Source organism: Juglans microcarpa x Juglans regia, chromosome 2D, assembly GCF_004785595.1.
Source record: "Juglans microcarpa x Juglans regia isolate MS1-56 chromosome 2D, Jm3101_v1.0, whole genome shotgun sequence".
Lineage (NCBI taxonomy): Eukaryota > Viridiplantae > Streptophyta > Magnoliopsida > Fagales > Juglandaceae > Juglans > Juglans microcarpa x Juglans regia.
The window spans coordinates 43,321,852-43,341,550 of NC_054596.1; the positions used below are offsets into that span (position 1 = coordinate 43,321,852).

Consider the following 19,699-nt stretch of genomic DNA (forward strand, 5'->3'; position numbering starts at 1 on the left):
TCACACACTTCTACTCTTCACATTCCGTAGCCCTTCTTTCCCAGCTCCAAGTTCCCTCCTTTATCTTCCATGGATCCTTGCTTCTGAGCCTTCTAACATAACCCTAACCCTAGATTGCCTTTGTTCATACCCTGACATCGAAATTTCCCATAGTGAAAAGACCCGCTTTTTCTGTTGCCCGGAGTTGGTGGTATAGGCTATATCTCTTTGATTAACTCCGAGAAATTTAGAGTACCAACTGGTCGAAAAATCAGTGAGTTGGAACATGGCTGAGAGAACCCATGTGGCAGAACCAGCAAAGGTCCCGAAGAAGAGAAAGTTAGGGAAGAAGGACTCTAAGGCTAGGAAAAACACAAAGAAAGCAATGTTACAGGGCATTGGACAAACCAAGGTTAAGAAGATTGACATCAAAATGAAAAAATTGTTCCGCAAGCGGGCGCGAGAATACAATTCAGATGACGATGATGGGGATCATGACAACAGCTCTATGGCTGTGATCAGAGATGAGGATTTTTCCGAGGAAGAAAAAATGGAAGTGGATGCAGAGCTGGATAATATACTTCCTGATGATGAAGAAAATGGTGAAATTCTTCCCGGAATTACCAAGTTTGCTGAGGGTTGTAGAGCATTCAGGTTGGCATTCAGGAGCATTATCAAGAAGAACGTGCCTGATGATTCACTCGTAAGCTAGCCTTTCTGCTTGGTTGTTTTTTAATACCGTAGGATTTCTATAAAGTTTGTTTTGCTCTGCAGGGTCCAGTGTTGTCGGCGCACAAGAAGCTCATTGCAGAAAAGCTCGCGGAAGAGGATGCTGAGAGGAAGGTCAAGGTGGAGGTCAAGAAGGAAAAACATTTGGTAGTTCAATATTTTTTTTTTGTTTTTTAAAAAAATTCAGTTATTTGACGAGCATATACATTTTTCCCCTATTTGATCTGGTTGGTTGCTTATTAGATTTATGTTTTCCATATAATACAGATTGGAGAAAAGGGGCACGTGAAACCTGCTAATTATTTTGATTCGCATGAAAAGTTTCTAATACTCGTTGCTACAAAAGGAGGTACTGTGTTTATGTTTGTGGACAGAGATTTATGCAATGAGGGCCTTTTGAAATTGATTTGCATACTTCATAACTTTAACTAAATCCATATTTACCATGTGTGTTGCTGGAGTTTCAGTGGTCAAGTTGTTTAATGCTGTAAGTTCTCCATGAAGATTTTCCGTTGTCTTTTTTTTTTTTAGATTGATTTTTTTTTTTTAAATTTTGTTTTGTGAGTTTATTTCTATTGCAGTGATGTTTAGTTCTAATTTCTGTGCTTGGTATCTTGTGCAGGTCAACAAGGCACAACATTCTCAGAAAGGTTTGAATCCTATGAGGTCTAAAGATGCAAAAGGTATGCTGATAGACGATGCATCTACAATTTGAGAACCTTTTTTTTTTTTTTTTTTTTTTTTTTTTTTTCCAGTAGAGATCCCCTTATCTATGCACTATTATATCTTGTAGTCCATCTATGTGATGCCCCAAATTTCAAATGCACATAGTTCTGTCTGAAATATGGGCATTTCCGGCTAGGACTACATAATTCAGCAAAATCAGACTAAAGGGTCCATCCTTAAATCTCGGGAAACCCTATTCTTCTATACCAATGCCCGTCCATGAATGTTTAAGGGGTCCCGCCCCCTACTTAATTCATTTAACCTAAAGGCTTGGCCCCGTCCCGTTTGGAGAATGAGTCTTATGGCACGGCTTAGTCAGTTATTCTCGCAGTTCAGATAAGAGTCGGACCGCCACTTCTCTGAAAGCATGGTTCTTGCCAACAACGAAATCAAAATGCATCGGCGTAACCAAGACTATATGGAAGGACTGCGATTACAAGACCGGATTCGCGAACTTCAGCAAGAACGCGATTCTCTTTTGAGACAGATAGAGCAGTTCCCGCTAAGGGGTGGAACCGCGCAGGATAGATCAGATTGGTCGAAATTATTATTTATAAAAAAAAAAAAAGAAATTCAAATCTATGTTTATGACTTGGAAACTAATTGGCATAAACCAAAGTACACAGGACGTATACAAAGGAAACACCTACAACTTCCAAAAACGAAAAGAAACTAACACCAGAAAACTAAAACAGATGCAGAAAATTATCCTCCATTACAAAAGCTTTAACCCAAGAACTCAAAAGTAATCAAGAAAAAATCCGTAAGATCTCCCAATGAGCGTTTTTTATCTTCGAAGCATCTCCCATTTCTTTCAAGCCAAATGCACCACATAAGACAAGGAGGAATCATCTTCCAACCTCTTGCCGCCTTCTTACAGCCCTTCAAACTCTTCCACCCTACCAACAAATCCACCACTTCTCTAGGCATTACCCATTGTACTCCTATCCAACTCAAAACCTCATTCCACAAGAATCTTATAACACCCCATTCCCGTAGGATAGAGATATTACTAACATTTAAAACATAATGCCCGGCAAAGAGATTCATATCCTGAATTACCTCATTTATTGAAATTCATCAAAACGTTAAAACTGAATTGAACATGATTGTTTTGGAAACTGAACGAAATATAAAGAAACATAAACTAATCCTATGCATGACATAAAAGAAATCTAATTCTGGTGATAAAATCACTTATTCATTCCTAAGTCTTGGTACTAGATCTATTCCTGGCCATCCAGCTCTTCATCATCATAGACATCATCTGCGAGAATCAGACATGGAAGAAAACAAGAAATACACAAAAATAATGAGTTGAATACTCAGTAAGTAGTACATCGTATCGTAAAATATAGTCTTTGCCTAACATACAATTCATTTCTAGGATACCCTTCAGAACGTACATACAACTTCATGAATTTCAATCAAATACGTAACATGATCTTCTGGAAGACTTTACATACATATATCATCACAGATTTACATGGCACACATTTTCATTATTAACATAAGCGGAAGCATATATAATCAAAACATGTCATTGTGAATGCATAACGTCCTAGTTATCTTGTATTAACATGAAGTGAAACACGCTTGAGTCCGTGTTTCCACTTATCTGGCATAACATGGAGTGAAACACGCTTGAATCCGTGTTTCACTTGACTTGCATAACATGGAGTGAAACACGCTTGAGTCCGTGTTTCACTAAACTTGCATATCATGAAATGAAACACGCTTGAGTCCGCGTTTCATTTAACTTGAATATCATGGAGTGAAACACGCTTGAGTCCGTGTTTCACTAAACTTGTGGTTAACCACGCTTGAGTCCGTGGTACCGTTACATTTCTTATCTTTCTTAATGCATGAGATTTGCTTCATGAACATCTCTAACATGGCATAATCTTGTACATGGTATAGCGTAACATGACATGGCATGGCATATTCTTGTACATGGCATATTCTTGTATGATTTAGCATGGCATATCTTTGTACATGGCATATTCTTGTATGATTTAGCATGGCATATTCTTGTATGATTTAGCATGGCATAGTATAACGTGATATTACATAACATGCTATGAATGTTTTATGACGTTCCAAGGCATACATGATCCAGGTACTACTTGAACATGGCATACATGGTTTAAGTATTACACAAACATGGCATATATATAACCTAAGCATTTCATGAACATGGCTTGCATAATCTGACTATTACATGGCATACTTGACTTTGAACTACTACTTCAACATTTCATGTCTTTCATGTGAATTTAGTAACATTAAATCAATCAACAATAAATTCATTCACTCAAGTATAATCTCATATTTCATCAAGATCGAAAAGTAAACTAACCTTGACTTGCCTCTTAGTGTAGCGTAGTTAACAATCATAAGCACATCACATTTTTTTGTACATAATAATAATATTCACAATACGCATTTATTAATATGATCATACTATTTACCTCTTAGCGCTGCTTCCTGATTTCCAACTTGTAGCGCGTTACCTAAACGAGATTCTAGACGTTAATAACTTCCTAGCAAAACGTGTCGTAATACTCTACGTAATTAAATACGTATAAGGAATTTAACTACTAATAGACTCCAACAAATGCTTTGAAATCCTTTAAAAATCTTTTATAAAAATTGTGTCTAAATGCTGATAATTGTTCAATTAGATAAAGCCCATGTAAAGGTAATGTATTTCTGAAAATATACTAGCCTTCTTTAAAATTGTAAACCAGTTTCTGTCGACCCAGAGATTAACCACTTAAAGAAAATACTATCTGACTGACTTAACGCCCCAAGAAGTAGAGGCTCAGGAAATTACACCCTCACGGGTCAAAAGGGCATGCATGGAATTACAGAATTAATGGGGGGCTTTTTGGGAAACTGAAGCACACGGAATAAAACAAGAAGAAAGAAAGAAAAAGAAAGAAGAAAGAAAATAAAAGAGAAAGAAAAGAAAAGAAAATAAAAGAAGAAGAAGTAAAACAAAGGCTTACGGGAGAGAGAGCTGTGCGATGCTCACCGAGGGAGAGCAGAGTGCGTCGGCGGCTCTAGGTGGCTAGAAGTGACCGGCGACGTGACTAGGGGGTCCCTATGGTGGTGCGACACCGAGAGAGGGAGAGAGAGAGAAACAGTGAGAGTTTAGAGAGAGATGGGTTTGAAACTCAAACAACCGAAAGGGAGGAAGGTGGCGCGCGGCGGCAGGGGCTTACCTGAGGGGGTGGGTTCAACGGGGTTGAGTTGGCCGGCATTTTCTGGCGCCGTGGGTAGGGCTCCGACGTCCCGGGGTGGTTGACGATGGTTGGGCAGAGGTATGGTTTATGCGGGAATGTTGTTTCTCTTGATATATCAACGTGTGAATCACAGAGGCTTGAGAGTCTTTTATAGGCGATGGGAGGAAGCAACGTGAAGAGATTGGCTGAAATTTGAAATTGCCTAGACTTTAGGAACCTATTCTCACGTGGATACCGTTTCTAAGAGAGTTTGAAAAGTTTGACTTGGAGTTGCTCATACTCTGGAAACTGAAACTAGCACGGGGACTAAGTGGATAGAATATTCGAAGTTTTAAAAGGAAAGGAATCACTAAATCGATCTATCTGTTATCACAAAATCTAAAATAAATAAATAAATATAAAGAAAATAAAATACCAATAAATAAATAAATAAAATACTAGTTTTAACCCTAAATTTAGACCCGTATGTTACAAATCTTGTCACTTCGCAGTGAAGGAAAAGGCTATTTGCTGATTCACCATCCCTTTTACACATGACACACCAATCAACAATAAACAGACCTCTCCTTCTAAGATTATTAGTAGTCAATACTTTACCCAAAGATGCCACCCAACAGAAAAAAGCAACCTTAGAGGGAACTTTCACTTTCCAAATACTTTTCCAAGGAAAAACACAACTACTATTGCTTGACAAAATTCTGTAATAAGAAGAGACTGAAAACTTAGCATTTCCAGCAGGAATCCCCACCGTGCTATCCTCTCTTTCAAGCACCAACTTTGAACTGTAGAGTTTAACCAGCAGAGCCTTAACTTCATCCACTTCCTAGTCATTAACATTCCTTTTAAAAATGATATTCCATTCAACCTTTTTGTTACTACTGCAGTAAGAATCATAAATACTTGCATTATGATCCCTAGCAATTCTGAAAAGGGTAGGAAATTCCAGCTTGAGAGCAGTATCCCCACACCACAGATCATGCCAAAAGAGAATCCTCTTTCCATCTCCCACCTTTAATATGAAATTATTGGAGAAGGAATCCCATCCTTTTCTAATAAATTTCCACAAACTAACCCCATAAGCTCCACTACCTGCATTAGTACACCAACCTCCCCACAAACTTCCATATTTCACTTCTATCACATTTTTCCAAAGGGCTTTACTCTCCAATTGATATCTCCAAAGCCATTTCCCAAGTAAAGCTCTATTAAAAACCCTTAAAATCTTTAATCCCCAAACCACCATGATCCTGTGGTTGACAAACATTCTTCCAACTAACCAAGTGAAACTTCTTTTCCTCTCCATTGCCTCCCCATAAGAAATTTTGAAATAAACTCCCAATCCTCTTTTCAACTCTTGCCGGAAGAGGGAAAAGAGAAAGGAAATAGGTGGGCAGGTTGGACAAAATGCTCTTTATAAGAGTTAGTCTTCCCCCATAGACAAGTAGATCCTCTTCCAACCCGCTAACCTCCTTTCAATTTTTTCAATCACCCCATCCCATATGTTGACAGTTTTAAAAGAGGCTCCCAAAGGAAGCCCAAGATACCTCAAAGGCATAGAAGAAATTCTGCACCCAAGTAAATTAGCCAAGTCTGATAAATTCTGAACATCACCCACGGTAACAATTTCAGACTTCGATAAATTAACTCTTATCCCCGAAGCAGCTTCAAAACACAGCAAAAGTGCTCTTAAAGCACGAATATTATCCGAATCTGGCTCACTAAAAATCAAGGTGTCATCAGCAAATAACAAATGAGAGATCTTTAAACTATTCCTAGTCTCATTACCCACCACAAAACTGGACAGAAAATTACCCTCCATAGCCTTCTCAATCATTATACTCATAGCGTCCATAATCATAACAAAAAGAAAGGGGGAAATGAGATTGCCTTGCCTCAAACCGCGAGAACTACAAAAGAAACCAGCCGGTTCTCCATTCACCAAAATAGAAAATTTTGAATTTCAACCTCAATTGTTTGGTAAGAGCGCTACAAATCCATTCATTACTTGTAAACCAGTCTTAATTTTTTTTTTTTGATAAGTAAAGTAAACCAGTCTTAATACAATTTATTGAAAGTAAAACCACATAAAAAATTTAACTCGTCAATTATTTTTCTCCAAGAAGTTAGCCTTTGGTTAACGGCACTCTTTCTGGTTTTTTTGATAGCTCGAGGGGTTTGCGACAGGGTGATCCGTTATCTCCTCTTCTATTTGTCATAGTTATGGAGGCGTTGAGTAGGATGGTGCAGGCTACTGTTGGTGGGGTTTTTTATTTGGTTTTCAGATGGGAAATGGCTCTGGTAGCCCTTGTATCATTTCACATCTCCTTTTCGTAGATGACACCCTAATTTTCTGTGAAGCGGATAGGAGTCAGGTCCAAACTTTACGTGCATTATTACTTTGTTTTGAAGCAGTGTCAGGGCTTAAGGTGAACCTTGGTAAGTCTGAGATAGTTCCGGTGGGTGTGGTTCCTAATATACGCAGTCTAGCAAGTCTTTTGGATTGCAGTGTGTCCTCTTTCCCAGTGAAATATTTGGGCCTTCCGTTAGGTGCAACTTTCAAGAGTAGAGCAATATGGGATGGGGTGGTAGAGAAGATAGAGAAAAGGTTGGCTGGATGGAAAATGGCGTATTTATCGAAAGGGGGTCGTCTCACTCTTATCAAGAGCACTCTCACTAACCTTTCCACTTATTTTTTATCTCTCTTTCCTATGCCTGCAGGGGTGATGAATAGGATTGAGAAACTTTTTAAGGCTTTTTTATGGGGAGACATAGGGGAGGAGAAGAAATTTCATTTGGTTAATTGGAAGACAGTATGTGCACCAGTTATGAATGGGGGGTTGGGTGTTTGTAATTTGAGAACTTTTAATAAAGTGTTATTGGGGAAATGGCTTTGGAGATATCATTTGGAAGGGGATCATTGTGGAAGGAAACTATAGATGCTAGATATGGTGTTGCTTGGGGTGGTTGGTGTTCCAAAGAAGTGAGAGAGGGGTATGGAGTGGGGCTATGGAAGTTTATAAGGGGTGGACAAGTTTTGTAAATCATATTCGTTTTGTCGCAGGTGAGGGCAACCAAATCAGTTTTTGGCGAGACGTGTAGTGTGGAGATCATGCATTGGAAAGGGTTTTTCCGGCTTTATATCGTATTGCAGTTAATAGGGAGGCTTCAGTGGCAGATGTGCAGTTATCTGCTCATGGTTCGTATCAGTGGAATAATCTGTTTAATAGGGATATTCATGACTAGGAATTATCTATGGTTTTAGACTTTTTCAGCCTGTTACACTCATTGGGGACTACTATGGCATAACATGATAGCTTGAAATGGAGGTTTCAGGATCACAAGAAATGTACAGTAAAAGCGTATTATAAACTCTTGATTACACAGGATCACACCCCCATTCCCTTGGAAGAACATTTGGAGGTCTCGTGTGCCCTCTAGAGTTGCTTTCTTTGTTTGGAATGCTGCCCTTGGGAAGATCTTGACCATAGACAACTTGAGGAAGAGAGGATGTGTAGTGTTGGATTGGTGTTACATGTGTAAAAAGAATGGAAAATCGGTAGATCATCTTTTACTACATTGTGACGTAGTGAGGGGGTTGTGGGATGAGATCTTTCGAAGGGTTGGTGTTGCTTGCGTAATGCCTATGAGGGTGGTGGATTTGATGGGTTGTTGGAGAAAATTGCAGGGCAGTCATCAAGTGGCAGCAGTTTGGAGGATGATTTCGTTGTATATCATGTGGTGTATTTGGATGGAAAGGAATGCGCGCTGTTTTGAAGACAAGGAACGAACAATGGTGGAGCTGAAGAATTTTTTTCTAATACTTCTTGTGTACTTGATACATGCCTATTTCATTCACATCAATAAAGTTTATCTCTTACTTATAAAAAAAAAAAAGAAGAAGTTAGCCTTTGTATCTACACCTCCAAACCTTGCTAACTGTAACCTGAAGTAGATGGATCCTAAGCTAAGTCTGAAACGATTGAGAAATGAAAGAGTGAGCTAACACACGCTCAGTAAATAGCAAATTAATGTGGGTGGGGGAAATGGCCATTTTAATTATGAATAACATCAAAAGTTCTGAGCAATGAACACCTCAAATCAATATACATATAAATATGAAGCATCATCCAAGGCCACATTTTAAGGAAAATCACCAATGGTCACTGACCTCCAGGCCTCAATATACCACGGGGGGTGTTCATCATGTCACAAAGACATCGACATTACAAACTCAAAGGATGATTTTTACATATTATCCCATGTCACAAGGACATTGACATTACAAACTCAAAGGATGATTTTTATATATTATCCCACAAAATGGGTTTCAATAATTCAATGAACACCCCTTGGTAGTATATTGAGGTCTATTCCCCCTTGTAGTATATTGAGGTCTATTCATATCACATTGTACACAAGGAATATAAAAAATCACATCACATTGTACAAAAGAATTACATATTTACTGTGCACACCTATTCATCCATTAGATATTCAAGAATATTTATTTTTCAAAAACCCATTATAGGGCTACATATCTTGTCCCACTAATCCAACAACCAAACGTTGTTCAAGAGTATGAGTAGTATTCTGAACCTAACCAGAACAAGTATCAAAAGATCAACATTCCACTAGAATTGAATTCTATTAGGCCCCGTTTAGATGTTAAGCTGAGTTGAGATGAGTTGAGTTCTTTATAAATAGTGGTGAGTTGAGATGGTGTAGTGAGTTTTGTGGGGTCCACCTAAGATGAGTTTAAGACTGAGTTTGGTTGCAAGACTCAATTGAGTTTAGTCTAATTTTAAGCTGAGTCTAACATCCAAACACCCAACTCTCAAATTACTAAACTCATCTCAACTCAAAACCTCTTTATATGTGGTACTCACAACCGTTTTCAACTTAACACATCTTTATACGTGAAACCCACAATCTTTTTCAACTTTCCATAAAAAAGTACTAAACTCATCTTAACATCCAAATATATTTTAAACTCAGTTTAGACGGGTCCCACATAACTCCCTCCACTACTCAACTCACTATTTTTTATAAAGAACTGAGCTCAGCTCAGCTCAGCTCAGCTCAACATCCAAACGCAGTTTAAATGTGTTAGGATGTTAAGATGAATTTATATGTATTTATGGGAAGTTGAAAAAGGTTATGGGTCCCACGTGTAAAGAGGTGTTGAGTTAAAAAATATTGTGGGTTCTACTTGTAAAGAGGTATTAAGTTGAGTGATGTTTAGTGATTTGAGAGTTGAATGTTTGGATGTTAGACTCAGTTTAAAATTAGATTGAACTGAGTTGATCTCAGTATCTTCCAAGTTCCAAACGGGCCCTTAATCTCCTACATACAAAAAGGCATCCCTTAATAACGGAGTCTACACCTCACTTAGCCCCACGATAAAAGCCACTGACTTTGCTTCCAAAATAAATCTGGAGAGCCATTAAGCATATGGTATATTGGTTTACTAAGGCCTTCAATTAGAAATTCAATGGCTTCTTATTCTAACAAATCCGGACAGCTTCTATTTAGGTTGCGTTTGGATGCTGAGATGATATCAGATGATCTGAGTTGATCTATGAATAGTAGTATTTTGTGGGTCTTATTGAGATGTGTTTGAATATAAATAGGTTGAGATATGTTTTTAAATGTATGAAGTCGGTTGAGATGGATTTAACTTTTTTATAGAAAATTGAAAAAGTAGTGGGTCCCATCAACGACTGGTTTGAGATTGACTGGTTTGAGATGGATTGAGGTGAGTTTGAGTTCCAAACATAGCCTTAAGGTCTCAACTCTCAAGTTCTCCAATTCTATTTAAGCTTCTATTGTTGGAAACTCATTGCCAAGGGCCTGTGCACCCCACGGATTAGTCAGAACTTTGTTCTAGACACCTGGTGCAATCAAAGAAAACTTGGGGATTTTTAATGCAGTTTGTCAAATATTACTCGGCCTCATATCTTGAATGCATATGCATATACTTGTGTCAAGTTATACCAGTATATTCATGGTTGATTTTACGTTGCAACCAACACTTTTATTGTATTTATTCCAAGAGAACAGAAGGTTTAACCTTGATGTGAACTACTAATATGGCGAGTGGGCACAAACTCCCCATTAGCATAATCTCCAAAATCTTAATCTATTCAAGTTTTGCTGACCCTGCACAAACATCTAATTTAACACTTACGCTTGATCTGCTTTGATCATTGTGCCCCAAGTGTTATACTTGACCGGACATCTTTCTTTTTTTGTTGTTAATGAGTAAGATTAGATTGAACTGTAACTTCTTTACCGATGAAAAAGAAAAAGTAAGATAAGATTTTAATGATGAAAGAGGATGATACTGCCGTACACTGGACATATACATGAAGTCCACTTAACCATCAAAGAGAAAGAGCGCTAAATCCTGAAAGTTGGAACTAGGGAAGGTAACATCATGTTGGGTCATTAACTGATGATGCAAGGTGTTAAGAACAAAATACCTGAGCTCCGACACCGACTTTTCACAATCCTTAAGACTACTCCGGTTATTATTATTTTTATTTTTTTAAAATTTAAAATGTCCATTTGTTGTCTGTTAATATGGAAAATGTTACGCCTATCAAACTTGCTTCTCTTACATAAAGTTTTCTTGTTTACGAATAGAAAGAAAGAAAGCAAGAAAAACCTTGGTTGCACTTGACAAAGTAAAAAGAAAAACCTTGGTTATAGAGGTTCATGTTTGATCATTACAATTTTTGGACAACCAGCTGAATTTTACATTTTTTTTTTATCATTGCAAGAGCTATGTTTTGCTTTTGTTGATTGCCTTTTTTATTTTTTTAACTGCAGATGATTTAAATACTAGCCTTAATCTGTGTTCCAATGTTTACAACTCACCATGTTATCATTGACATGAGCCATGCTTGTCTTTAGTAGATGCTTCCTTCAAGTGAGTCTAAGTGAATATCTTTGAATATTGCCAGCAATAAGGAAGCGGAGGAAAGAAACCTTCTTCTCAGAATTGGGCAAGACATCAAAGCCAGCAGCCAATACTCTCACCAAGGTAAGTCTATTTCCTTTCTTCTTCAAGTTCCTGTATTCTTTTTGGATCATTTTTTATAATCCGGTTAATCTGTGGCTTTCACGGACTTGAACAACCTTTTTCTATTCTTGGGTGGCATTGCGATATGCAGGGGCATACATCTCCTGGCCAGAGGGATGGAGAAGGGCCTGCCTGGGCTCCCTTGCGTGATAATTACATGTTAACGAATCCTAAGTTGAAGGACTGGGATAAGATTCCTGTAAGAATTTTCATATATCTTGTGAAATCGTGCTCTAGTAGCTCTCTCTCTCTCTCTCACACACACACACACACCCGTGTAGATGAATTTGTAGTTATTTTATATTTCCAACTAACATTTATCTGCAACATGCTGCAGGAAGCAACTGTAGCAGGTGAGTTCAGAAGGATGTCAGAACATGGTAGTTCTGATGATGATTAATGTTTAGGAACTCAAATAGGCTTGGGGAAATTGAAATTATCCTCGTGTTTAGCTTGTTTTTTGTGTTTGGGTGCCGTTATTGTGTTCCTATTGCATAGGAAGTTATGGTGCTTATATTCTCATGTATTTTATATTTTTTTTTTCCAAATGTTACTCAAATACAAAATACATTTTAATTTCAATTTTTTTTTATATAATCATTTGTTAATCTCTTCACAAATTCCCAAAAAAAAAAAAAAAACCTCAAATTTCAAAATAAAAATTATATTCAAACAATTCTTTAATTTTATAATATTTTTATTCAATTTGTTCTATTTTTTAAAATTCAATAAAATATCTTATATTAAATTATTTCACTATTATTTACAAATATATTGAGGTATTCTAAATATTCAAAAGATCTTTATTTATCAATGATATGGCATACATGTTCTGTCCCACATTACTTTCCTCTCGTCCCAAAATTTCTTTTTACCACGGTGGGTTGACAATTGAAAGGTTGGCAACGGCTATCTGATGATAAGCTCTGGGTTTTAGCGAGCAGTGAACAATCAAACCTTTTTCACCATTTGTGCAGCCATTTTCATAGCTTGTGATGAAAACCGTCTTCGATGCATATTACTTAATACAGGGCCCATATAGAGGTCAGCACCAAACCAGCCGAAAGAGTTTAATAACAAGCATTTCTGAATAAAACATACCAACCACTTTAAACACGTATTAGTAGCAAATAAGAAGGCCGTATCGCCATAATGCAACAACAAAATGGTAGAGTTATTTGTTCGTACAGTGACGTAAAACCACGAGTATTCCCTCAAAAACATATATATAATTCCCTGCTATACCTGTTCATGAAATGGAGGAGAAATGTACAAGGAGAGGGTATTTGTCTGACCACGGGATTGTTAACCAGACAAACTCTCTTTTAAGTCATATAAATCCTGTGCTATACATGTCAATTTAAAAGGAAACGAGAACAGTAGAGAAGTGCTAGCTAGTTTCTTGGCTGATCTGGCAGATGTGCGTACAGCCACCCGCCATGCCATGAAAACTGAATTTGTAGAAGTGACCAGAGCGTGGAATACAATAAACAATAGTTATTGAGGTGTTAGGGCTGGGGAGAACCCATAAGGTTCTTTCACTAGAGAATTGCGTACAGACAGACAACAATCCATAACTTGAATCGAGGGTGCTATGCGGTCTGTTCGGATGGTGTCACAACCCACCAATCCTTTATAGTGATGGATGATCGACATTCTGCTCCTCCACTTATTGGCGAAGCATTGGAAACCAGCATTTTATATCCACCACTCTCTCCTGATGAAAACCAAGGCCCCTGAGATATAATCATACAGTTTGTCATTGCACAGGGAAATAGTGCATTAGTTCCATCCACTGTTTAGGTAATTATAACAAGAAGACATCATGCGATGCTTTCCTTTTATAAAGCATGGTTAAAAAGTGTACTCTCAGTAGCTTCTGGTTTGTGTCAACGGATCATAATCATAAGCATCACCAGCTTTGACAAAGCGGCCCTTAACACGTCTTCTAACATCGGCCCTTGCTTTGCGAGAGGCATACCTCACTCTTTTCTCGAACCTAGAAAAAAATCAAATAGAAGTTGAGAAATAAAAGGTTGGCTAGAAGAACATCATGCCAAAAGGTTTAGAAATTGAATAAGCATGAAGTGAAAATGCCATCATATCAGCATGGGTAAAGTAATCGTATTTGTGAGCACGATATAGCATCATGATTGAGTGGTATATTATGCCTAGGTACATACAAAGAAATGCATATTGACAAACATATCCATGGATTGTTATGACTTGTAGCCCAATCTAGACAACCAGCTCGACATTTAGTAACAGAAAACTTCATACCCACGTTGATTAGGCTAGGAAAAAGAAATGGAACCACAGAATTGTGTTAAGAAATGCATATATTTATGTTAAGAAATGCATATATTTATATCAAAGTAACTAGCAATACCGGGAAAAAATTTAGAAAACCAAACTAGATGACTCTATTCCCTAGAAACTGCAGTACCAAGAGTTAATGATTACTATCAAATAAAGTTGCCACAAATCAATATTCCAATATACATAGTTCATTCATTATTTATTTATTGGCGCCAAACTTACTTGCGTGCTTTCTTCTTTTCCTTATAACGCATAACAGCATCACTACGATTAGCAGATTGGAAGGAACTCTCAGGACATGGAGGACACCATGGAGGCTCTCCCATGAGAAGCATTGCAGAAGCCCCACAATCTTGATAATCCCCAGGACTACTCTCTCCAGTAAGACCAGAAAACGAAATACTTGAATGTGCTTGTGTTGTTGTCAAACAAAGTACTGGTTCAGTTTTAGTACTAATCATAGAATCTGCAGACGCTGCATTGCTGCACGCTGGCTGCATTGCATTAACCAGTCCCGCTGAGGACCCCTGGAGAAGAACATGGAGATCAGATCATGAGTACATTTTTCCAAACAATATTACAAAGGCTAAACATGGAAGTGAATTCTATCTCCTGCAACTACTATGCGAGACAGAACAATTTTTAATGACATCATACATATCCATTCATTCTGCACATGTTTGAAAGTTCAACATGTTTGTGAGCACTAATCAACATTATACTTTATTTTATAAGTATTAATCAACATGAGAATTGATGAAAAGGTACTTGAGAAATTACCGTTGGGTGCACCTAAGTTATATAAAGGCAAAATGCCATGTCATCATATGATTTCAAAATTCATGCATCTTATGGTAAAAGATCCAAAATTATGCATGCCTCCAAGAAATGAATCTAAGGATCACTGCTAGTTGGTTAGTTTTTTTACTAGTAAAATATTTTCTTGAAGGTAATTGTCTTTTAATTATTACCAAAAAAAAAAAAAAAAAATAGTAAAGTTCAGTATCTTCAAGACAATGAGAGCAGACAAACTTCAGAACTAGGCATGGCAGACTAATTGAAACACAACAGAAGCATAAGTATATTACACGTGGAGCCTATGTGTCAAGGAGGATATGAGATGAGTACCTCAGCAGCAACTGCACCCTGACAACTGGAATCAGCAGCAGACATGTCCTTTGTCCCAAACAAGCTATCAATGCCACCATTTTCAAAAAGCTCTTCAGAATGGCTAAGCGCTACGCCAAAGAGTTCTTCATAGTTCTCAAGATTCAAATCCACTTCATCCATTTCAAAGTCCTCATATAGATCATCTTCTTGACAGAGATCAGAACCTTTAGCTCCAGGACAGCATATCTGCATATTAATAACGTGAAACTTGTATAAGTCCTAGATGAAGAAACTATAACACTTCCACCATATACCGATTTAAACACAAAGCTAGAATATGGCCACTCCCATCAAGTAAATTAGATATAATTCGTAAAATCTGACCAAGCATGCAACTTAGCTTAATTCTGAATGCCACAAAGACTACATAAGAAAGTTTGACATAGATACCAATCATCTCAATCTAAATCATCAAGTCGTAATGCTTAAAATTAAAATCTGTCAATCATCACGACCATCAAAAAGGGGATGGCCTGAGAGTCATATAACTGATCTTGCACTAAGAAAGCCAAGCAAGTGCCCAAAAATGAATGATATGGAAAGGGAAATATATAACACTCAAGCAGAGAGAGAACTGGAGCCTGTAATTCAAGCAAGAAGACTACCGGTGGATCCGGAAAAAATTGAAGCACAAAGATTACATGTCTACTTTATCACACTCCAAAACTAGTTTACCTTCAGTAGTTGGGTTTTGCCATGTTTATAGGATTTGGAGTATTGTAGTCAATCTGACTCATTTGCCCAATATAGAGTTGAACATTTAGATGAATGGTACATAAATTATAACAGGTGGAACCCCTAAAATAAAATCCATTTATAGCTTTGCAGCATATTGTTTCTCCAGTTATATACACAGTAAATGAGTTTAGCGAGGGGCCTTTGAGTGTATATAAAACAGGTTTACCTCATATATGTAAGAAATGAGTTTTGACTTTTTTGTAACCACGATTTTCCTGTACAAGTGAGGTTTTTTCAATGAAGTTACGGGGCTGTGACCTCTTAAAACAAATACTGTTTCCTCCAGTTAATTAATGGCATCTGCCATAGGTAACATTCATGCAGACTAGTCTATCACAAAATGAATTTAAGCAAACCCAGGATATCCGAGTCTACAGCTCATCTCAATACCTCATTTTGACTACTAGGCTGCAACCTGATGGGTTCAAGCGAACGATACATCACATCACTAATCAGACAATAAGCAAACTTTAAAAACAAAAAGTCAAAGAAACCAATTGAAAGAAAACCCGCCATGACAGCAAATGTCCTACCGCTGTATTGTGGTAGATTTATCCATTGAACCGTTAAGATTTTCTACTGCAAGTAAATGACACCATTGACAAATACCTTGGGCAAAGATGTATTTGTGGATCCAGCCGGCTGGTCTAGAATGTGAGGCCCAGAATGAACTCCAGGCACGGAAGAGGACCCAACCCAACCGCTGGACTTCTCGACGTTGCGCACGCCATTCAATTCAACTGAACTATATAAATTTTGGCTCATGTTGTTTTCTGCAGAGCCCCAAGCAGTTTTTTCACTGTTCTCTGTTATACTCATCAAACCTAATTCCTGCTCACAAGTGGATTCACCCACAGAAGGGAAATCTAAAACAAATGACCAGATTGAAGAAAGTTCTGCAGCTGATGGGCATCCAGAATAACAATTGATTGTCTGTCTCTCGTGTGTTGAAGCTGAGGTAGAAGTGCCATGACCCATCCAATCACAGTTCTGACAAAGAGAGACCCTCTCTTGGGCACATCTTACTAGTGCAGGTTGTGAATTGCATCTTTCACATAATAGTGTTCTCGAGTGGCGTTTGGATAGGGCATTAGCAGAATGGACATTTCTGTCACATGACAAGCATAAGCACGCAGCATCTGAGCGGCAATACACCATGGACCTTTGTTCCCCACAAAAATCACATAAATAACCCATCTTCAGATTTATACTTCTCCAATTACCAAACCTCTACCCAAGTTATATATCAGCCTACCAAAAGTAGCTCCTTACACGAATCACAATCCTTCCCAGCGTCGTTACAACCTTAAAGTATACAGAAACAAATGCAATAAATCAGTATTCAGCCCCGTTTGGATTCAGAGTTGATCTCAACTCAACTCATCTAATCATTACAACTTTTTCAAATTTTCACACAAAATATAATAAACAATTCAACTTTTTAAAATTTCAAAACAATAATAATATTAAAAAATAATATTCTAACAATATTTTATTCAACTTTTAATTTTCATCTCAAACTCATCTCATATCAACTCCCTATCCAAACCTGGATTACAACTCTTAAATTACATCGGCATGTTTAGATCTCTTTTGATTTTTATCTGTATAATAAGTAAAAGGTCAACTTCAGAAGAAATTTACCTTCATCTAGGAGTTCAATTAAAAAAAGAAAAGGAAAAACGAGTATTGTTGTGATATCAACACGAGGAGTGAGGCAACTCCTATACTCGTTGAGCTCACATAAACCAACGAGATAAAAAAAAAAAAAAAAAAAAACCCTCTGGAGCACGAGTAGCAATTAAAGGATTACGCTTACATCAACTGCAAGATGATCCAAAAGAACCTTAAATTGTATCAAACGAAATAGAATCACATCTTTCACTTCAGTTAATAAGCAAAATACTCATTTTGTAAAAGAAAATTATTTATCTATCTTAATCAAAACCACCTATAAGCAAAACAAGATATTAACACTACAAGGGAGCAAGAAAAATATTTTTTTTTATACTACCAAATGAAATATGGAAAAATGGATAAAATCTTCTTGGTGATTTGAAGGGAAAAAAGAGATAAAATACACATAAAAACATATAAGCAAACGAAAAGTCCTCCTAAATACAAACTAAATAAGAAATCGGGAATTATTGGGAAAAAAACCATAAAACCAAGTGAAGAATTCTGTAAAATAAAGGGTACTCCAATTAATTTTTTTCTCAGCACGTTTCAAATCTAGCTAGGAAATTTTTTTTCCTAAATTTTATTTACACCACTCACCAGGGGATTTAGACCAAGAAGAGGAGGAGGAAGAAATCAAGGAAAATAACAACAACGAACAAAACAGAGAACCGGAGAGCACAAATAAAGTAAAAAAATTACCGTTCAGAAAAGAGGTGGACAAGATCGATAAAGAGCTGAATTTCTAATTATTTATTGTAAGAAGTAGACAAAACTAAGCAACCCTAAGAACAGGATCTTTCCAGAAAATATCTCTCTCTCTCTCTCTCTCTCGCGCGCGCGGGGGCTGTGATTGCAGTGGAAGATAGGAAGATAGAAATGGGGTGGGTGAGAGAGAAAGTATGTGTATAATATGAGTGTAAGTATGTATACGTGTATGGTAGATGTGAGATCACAATTATCTAAGATGATAAAAAGTGCATATGAGAAAGAGAGAGAGAGCGCTCGGAGTGGTAAGGAAAGTGGGAGAGCCGACACTTTTGGTAGTGAAAGGCATAGAAAATAAATCCTTTTCTGGGTCCCCACCGTTCATAAATAAGACCCTTTTTCATATTTTAAGGCTCTCTCTCTCTCTCCGTTTCTTTTCAGTATTAATTAATAATAATAATTTTCAGGGCCGAAGATATGTATGCTACCAAAAGTTGTTCCCATACTCTCTGCGGTGGACGAATTGTAGCTCAGTTGCTTCCCACTTGCTGTTCGTACATATATCTCTCCCTTTTTTCTTTTTTATATGTTTTACTTTTACTTTGCTCTTTGGCTTTGTCGGTTATGAAGCTGTCCCGTTTCACCCTTTGCTCTTAACATTTACAAGGGCTTTTGGACTCCCCAACTGCACATCAAAAGTCGGAATTTATGAAATTCATTGTGGACGTGGCATTTAGATTATTGTGTCTTTTTTTTTTTTAATAAACTGATAGATAGATTATATATAATGAACAAAAGATCTAATACATCAAAACAGATTTTTTGTTTTTTTTTTTGTTTTGAAAGGGGTTCAAAGTTTCAAACTTCAAAGACCTCTTCATTACAACATGCTCAGTAATTCCTACCCTTTACGGCACCCATGTATCCCACCTAATACCAGCCCATCTTGCTACATAGCGAGCTTCTTGTTTTAACTCCCACACTTGGATTGTTGATCAACTGATGTCATTTTGGTAAATAACATTTTGACAAAATAAAATAAATAAATAAATATATATATAATTCTAATAAATATATTATTATGTATCTAAAAAAGCTGTACTTAAAGATTAAAAATACAAGAAAGATAATTTTAATCTCACAATATTTTAATCTTGAATATCCCCTAGTTACGCCTTTAAAGTTATCAATAAGGATTTCGTATTTATTACAAAAATATTTTTGATTATTATAGTCAACATTTAGAATTTGAGGAAAAAAAAAGTGTAGAAATTGAAATTCTCATCATTCATAATAATATTATAATAGAAGACAAAAAATA

The 19,699-nt window shown here is 37.0% G+C and overlaps 2 protein-coding genes across 4 annotated transcripts; one reads left to right on the plus strand and one right to left on the minus strand.

The window, feature by feature from the left end:
- The first annotated feature begins 127 nt into the window (after positions 1–127).
- Positions 128–12,273, plus strand: LOC121250817 (RRP15-like protein). The gene is made up of 8 exons (XM_041150043.1): positions 128–682; positions 754–855; positions 976–1,057; positions 1,176–1,195; positions 1,331–1,391; positions 11,648–11,727; positions 11,858–11,965; positions 12,104–12,273. The coding sequence occupies exons 1-8, from the start codon at positions 266–268 to the stop codon at positions 12,164–12,166; spliced, it is 933 nt and encodes a 310-aa protein (XP_041005977.1). The 5' UTR covers positions 128–265; the 3' UTR covers positions 12,167–12,273.
- Positions 12,274–12,975: 702 nt separating this feature from the next.
- On the minus strand, positions 12,976–18,604 carry LOC121250816 (zinc finger protein CONSTANS-LIKE 9-like). Of its 3 annotated transcripts, XM_041150042.1 has the most exons (6): positions 18,373–18,604; positions 16,603–17,298; positions 15,214–15,441; positions 14,308–14,612; positions 13,634–13,765; positions 12,976–13,502 (listed from the first exon to the last, which is right to left on the minus strand). In XM_041150042.1, exons 2-5 carry the CDS (start codon positions 17,188–17,190, stop codon positions 13,636–13,638), a joined length of 1,251 nt encoding a protein of 416 aa, XP_041005976.1. In that variant the 5' UTR covers positions 17,191–17,298; positions 18,373–18,604; the 3' UTR covers positions 12,976–13,502; positions 13,634–13,635. The 3 variants fall into 3 exon arrangements, with proteins under 3 accessions (XP_041005976.1, XP_041005975.1, XP_041005974.1); XM_041150041.1 differs by having other exon boundaries at positions 12,976–13,765; XM_041150040.1 differs by having other exon boundaries at positions 12,976–13,765; positions 18,271–18,375.
- Between the last annotated feature and the right edge of the window lie 1,095 nt (positions 18,605–19,699).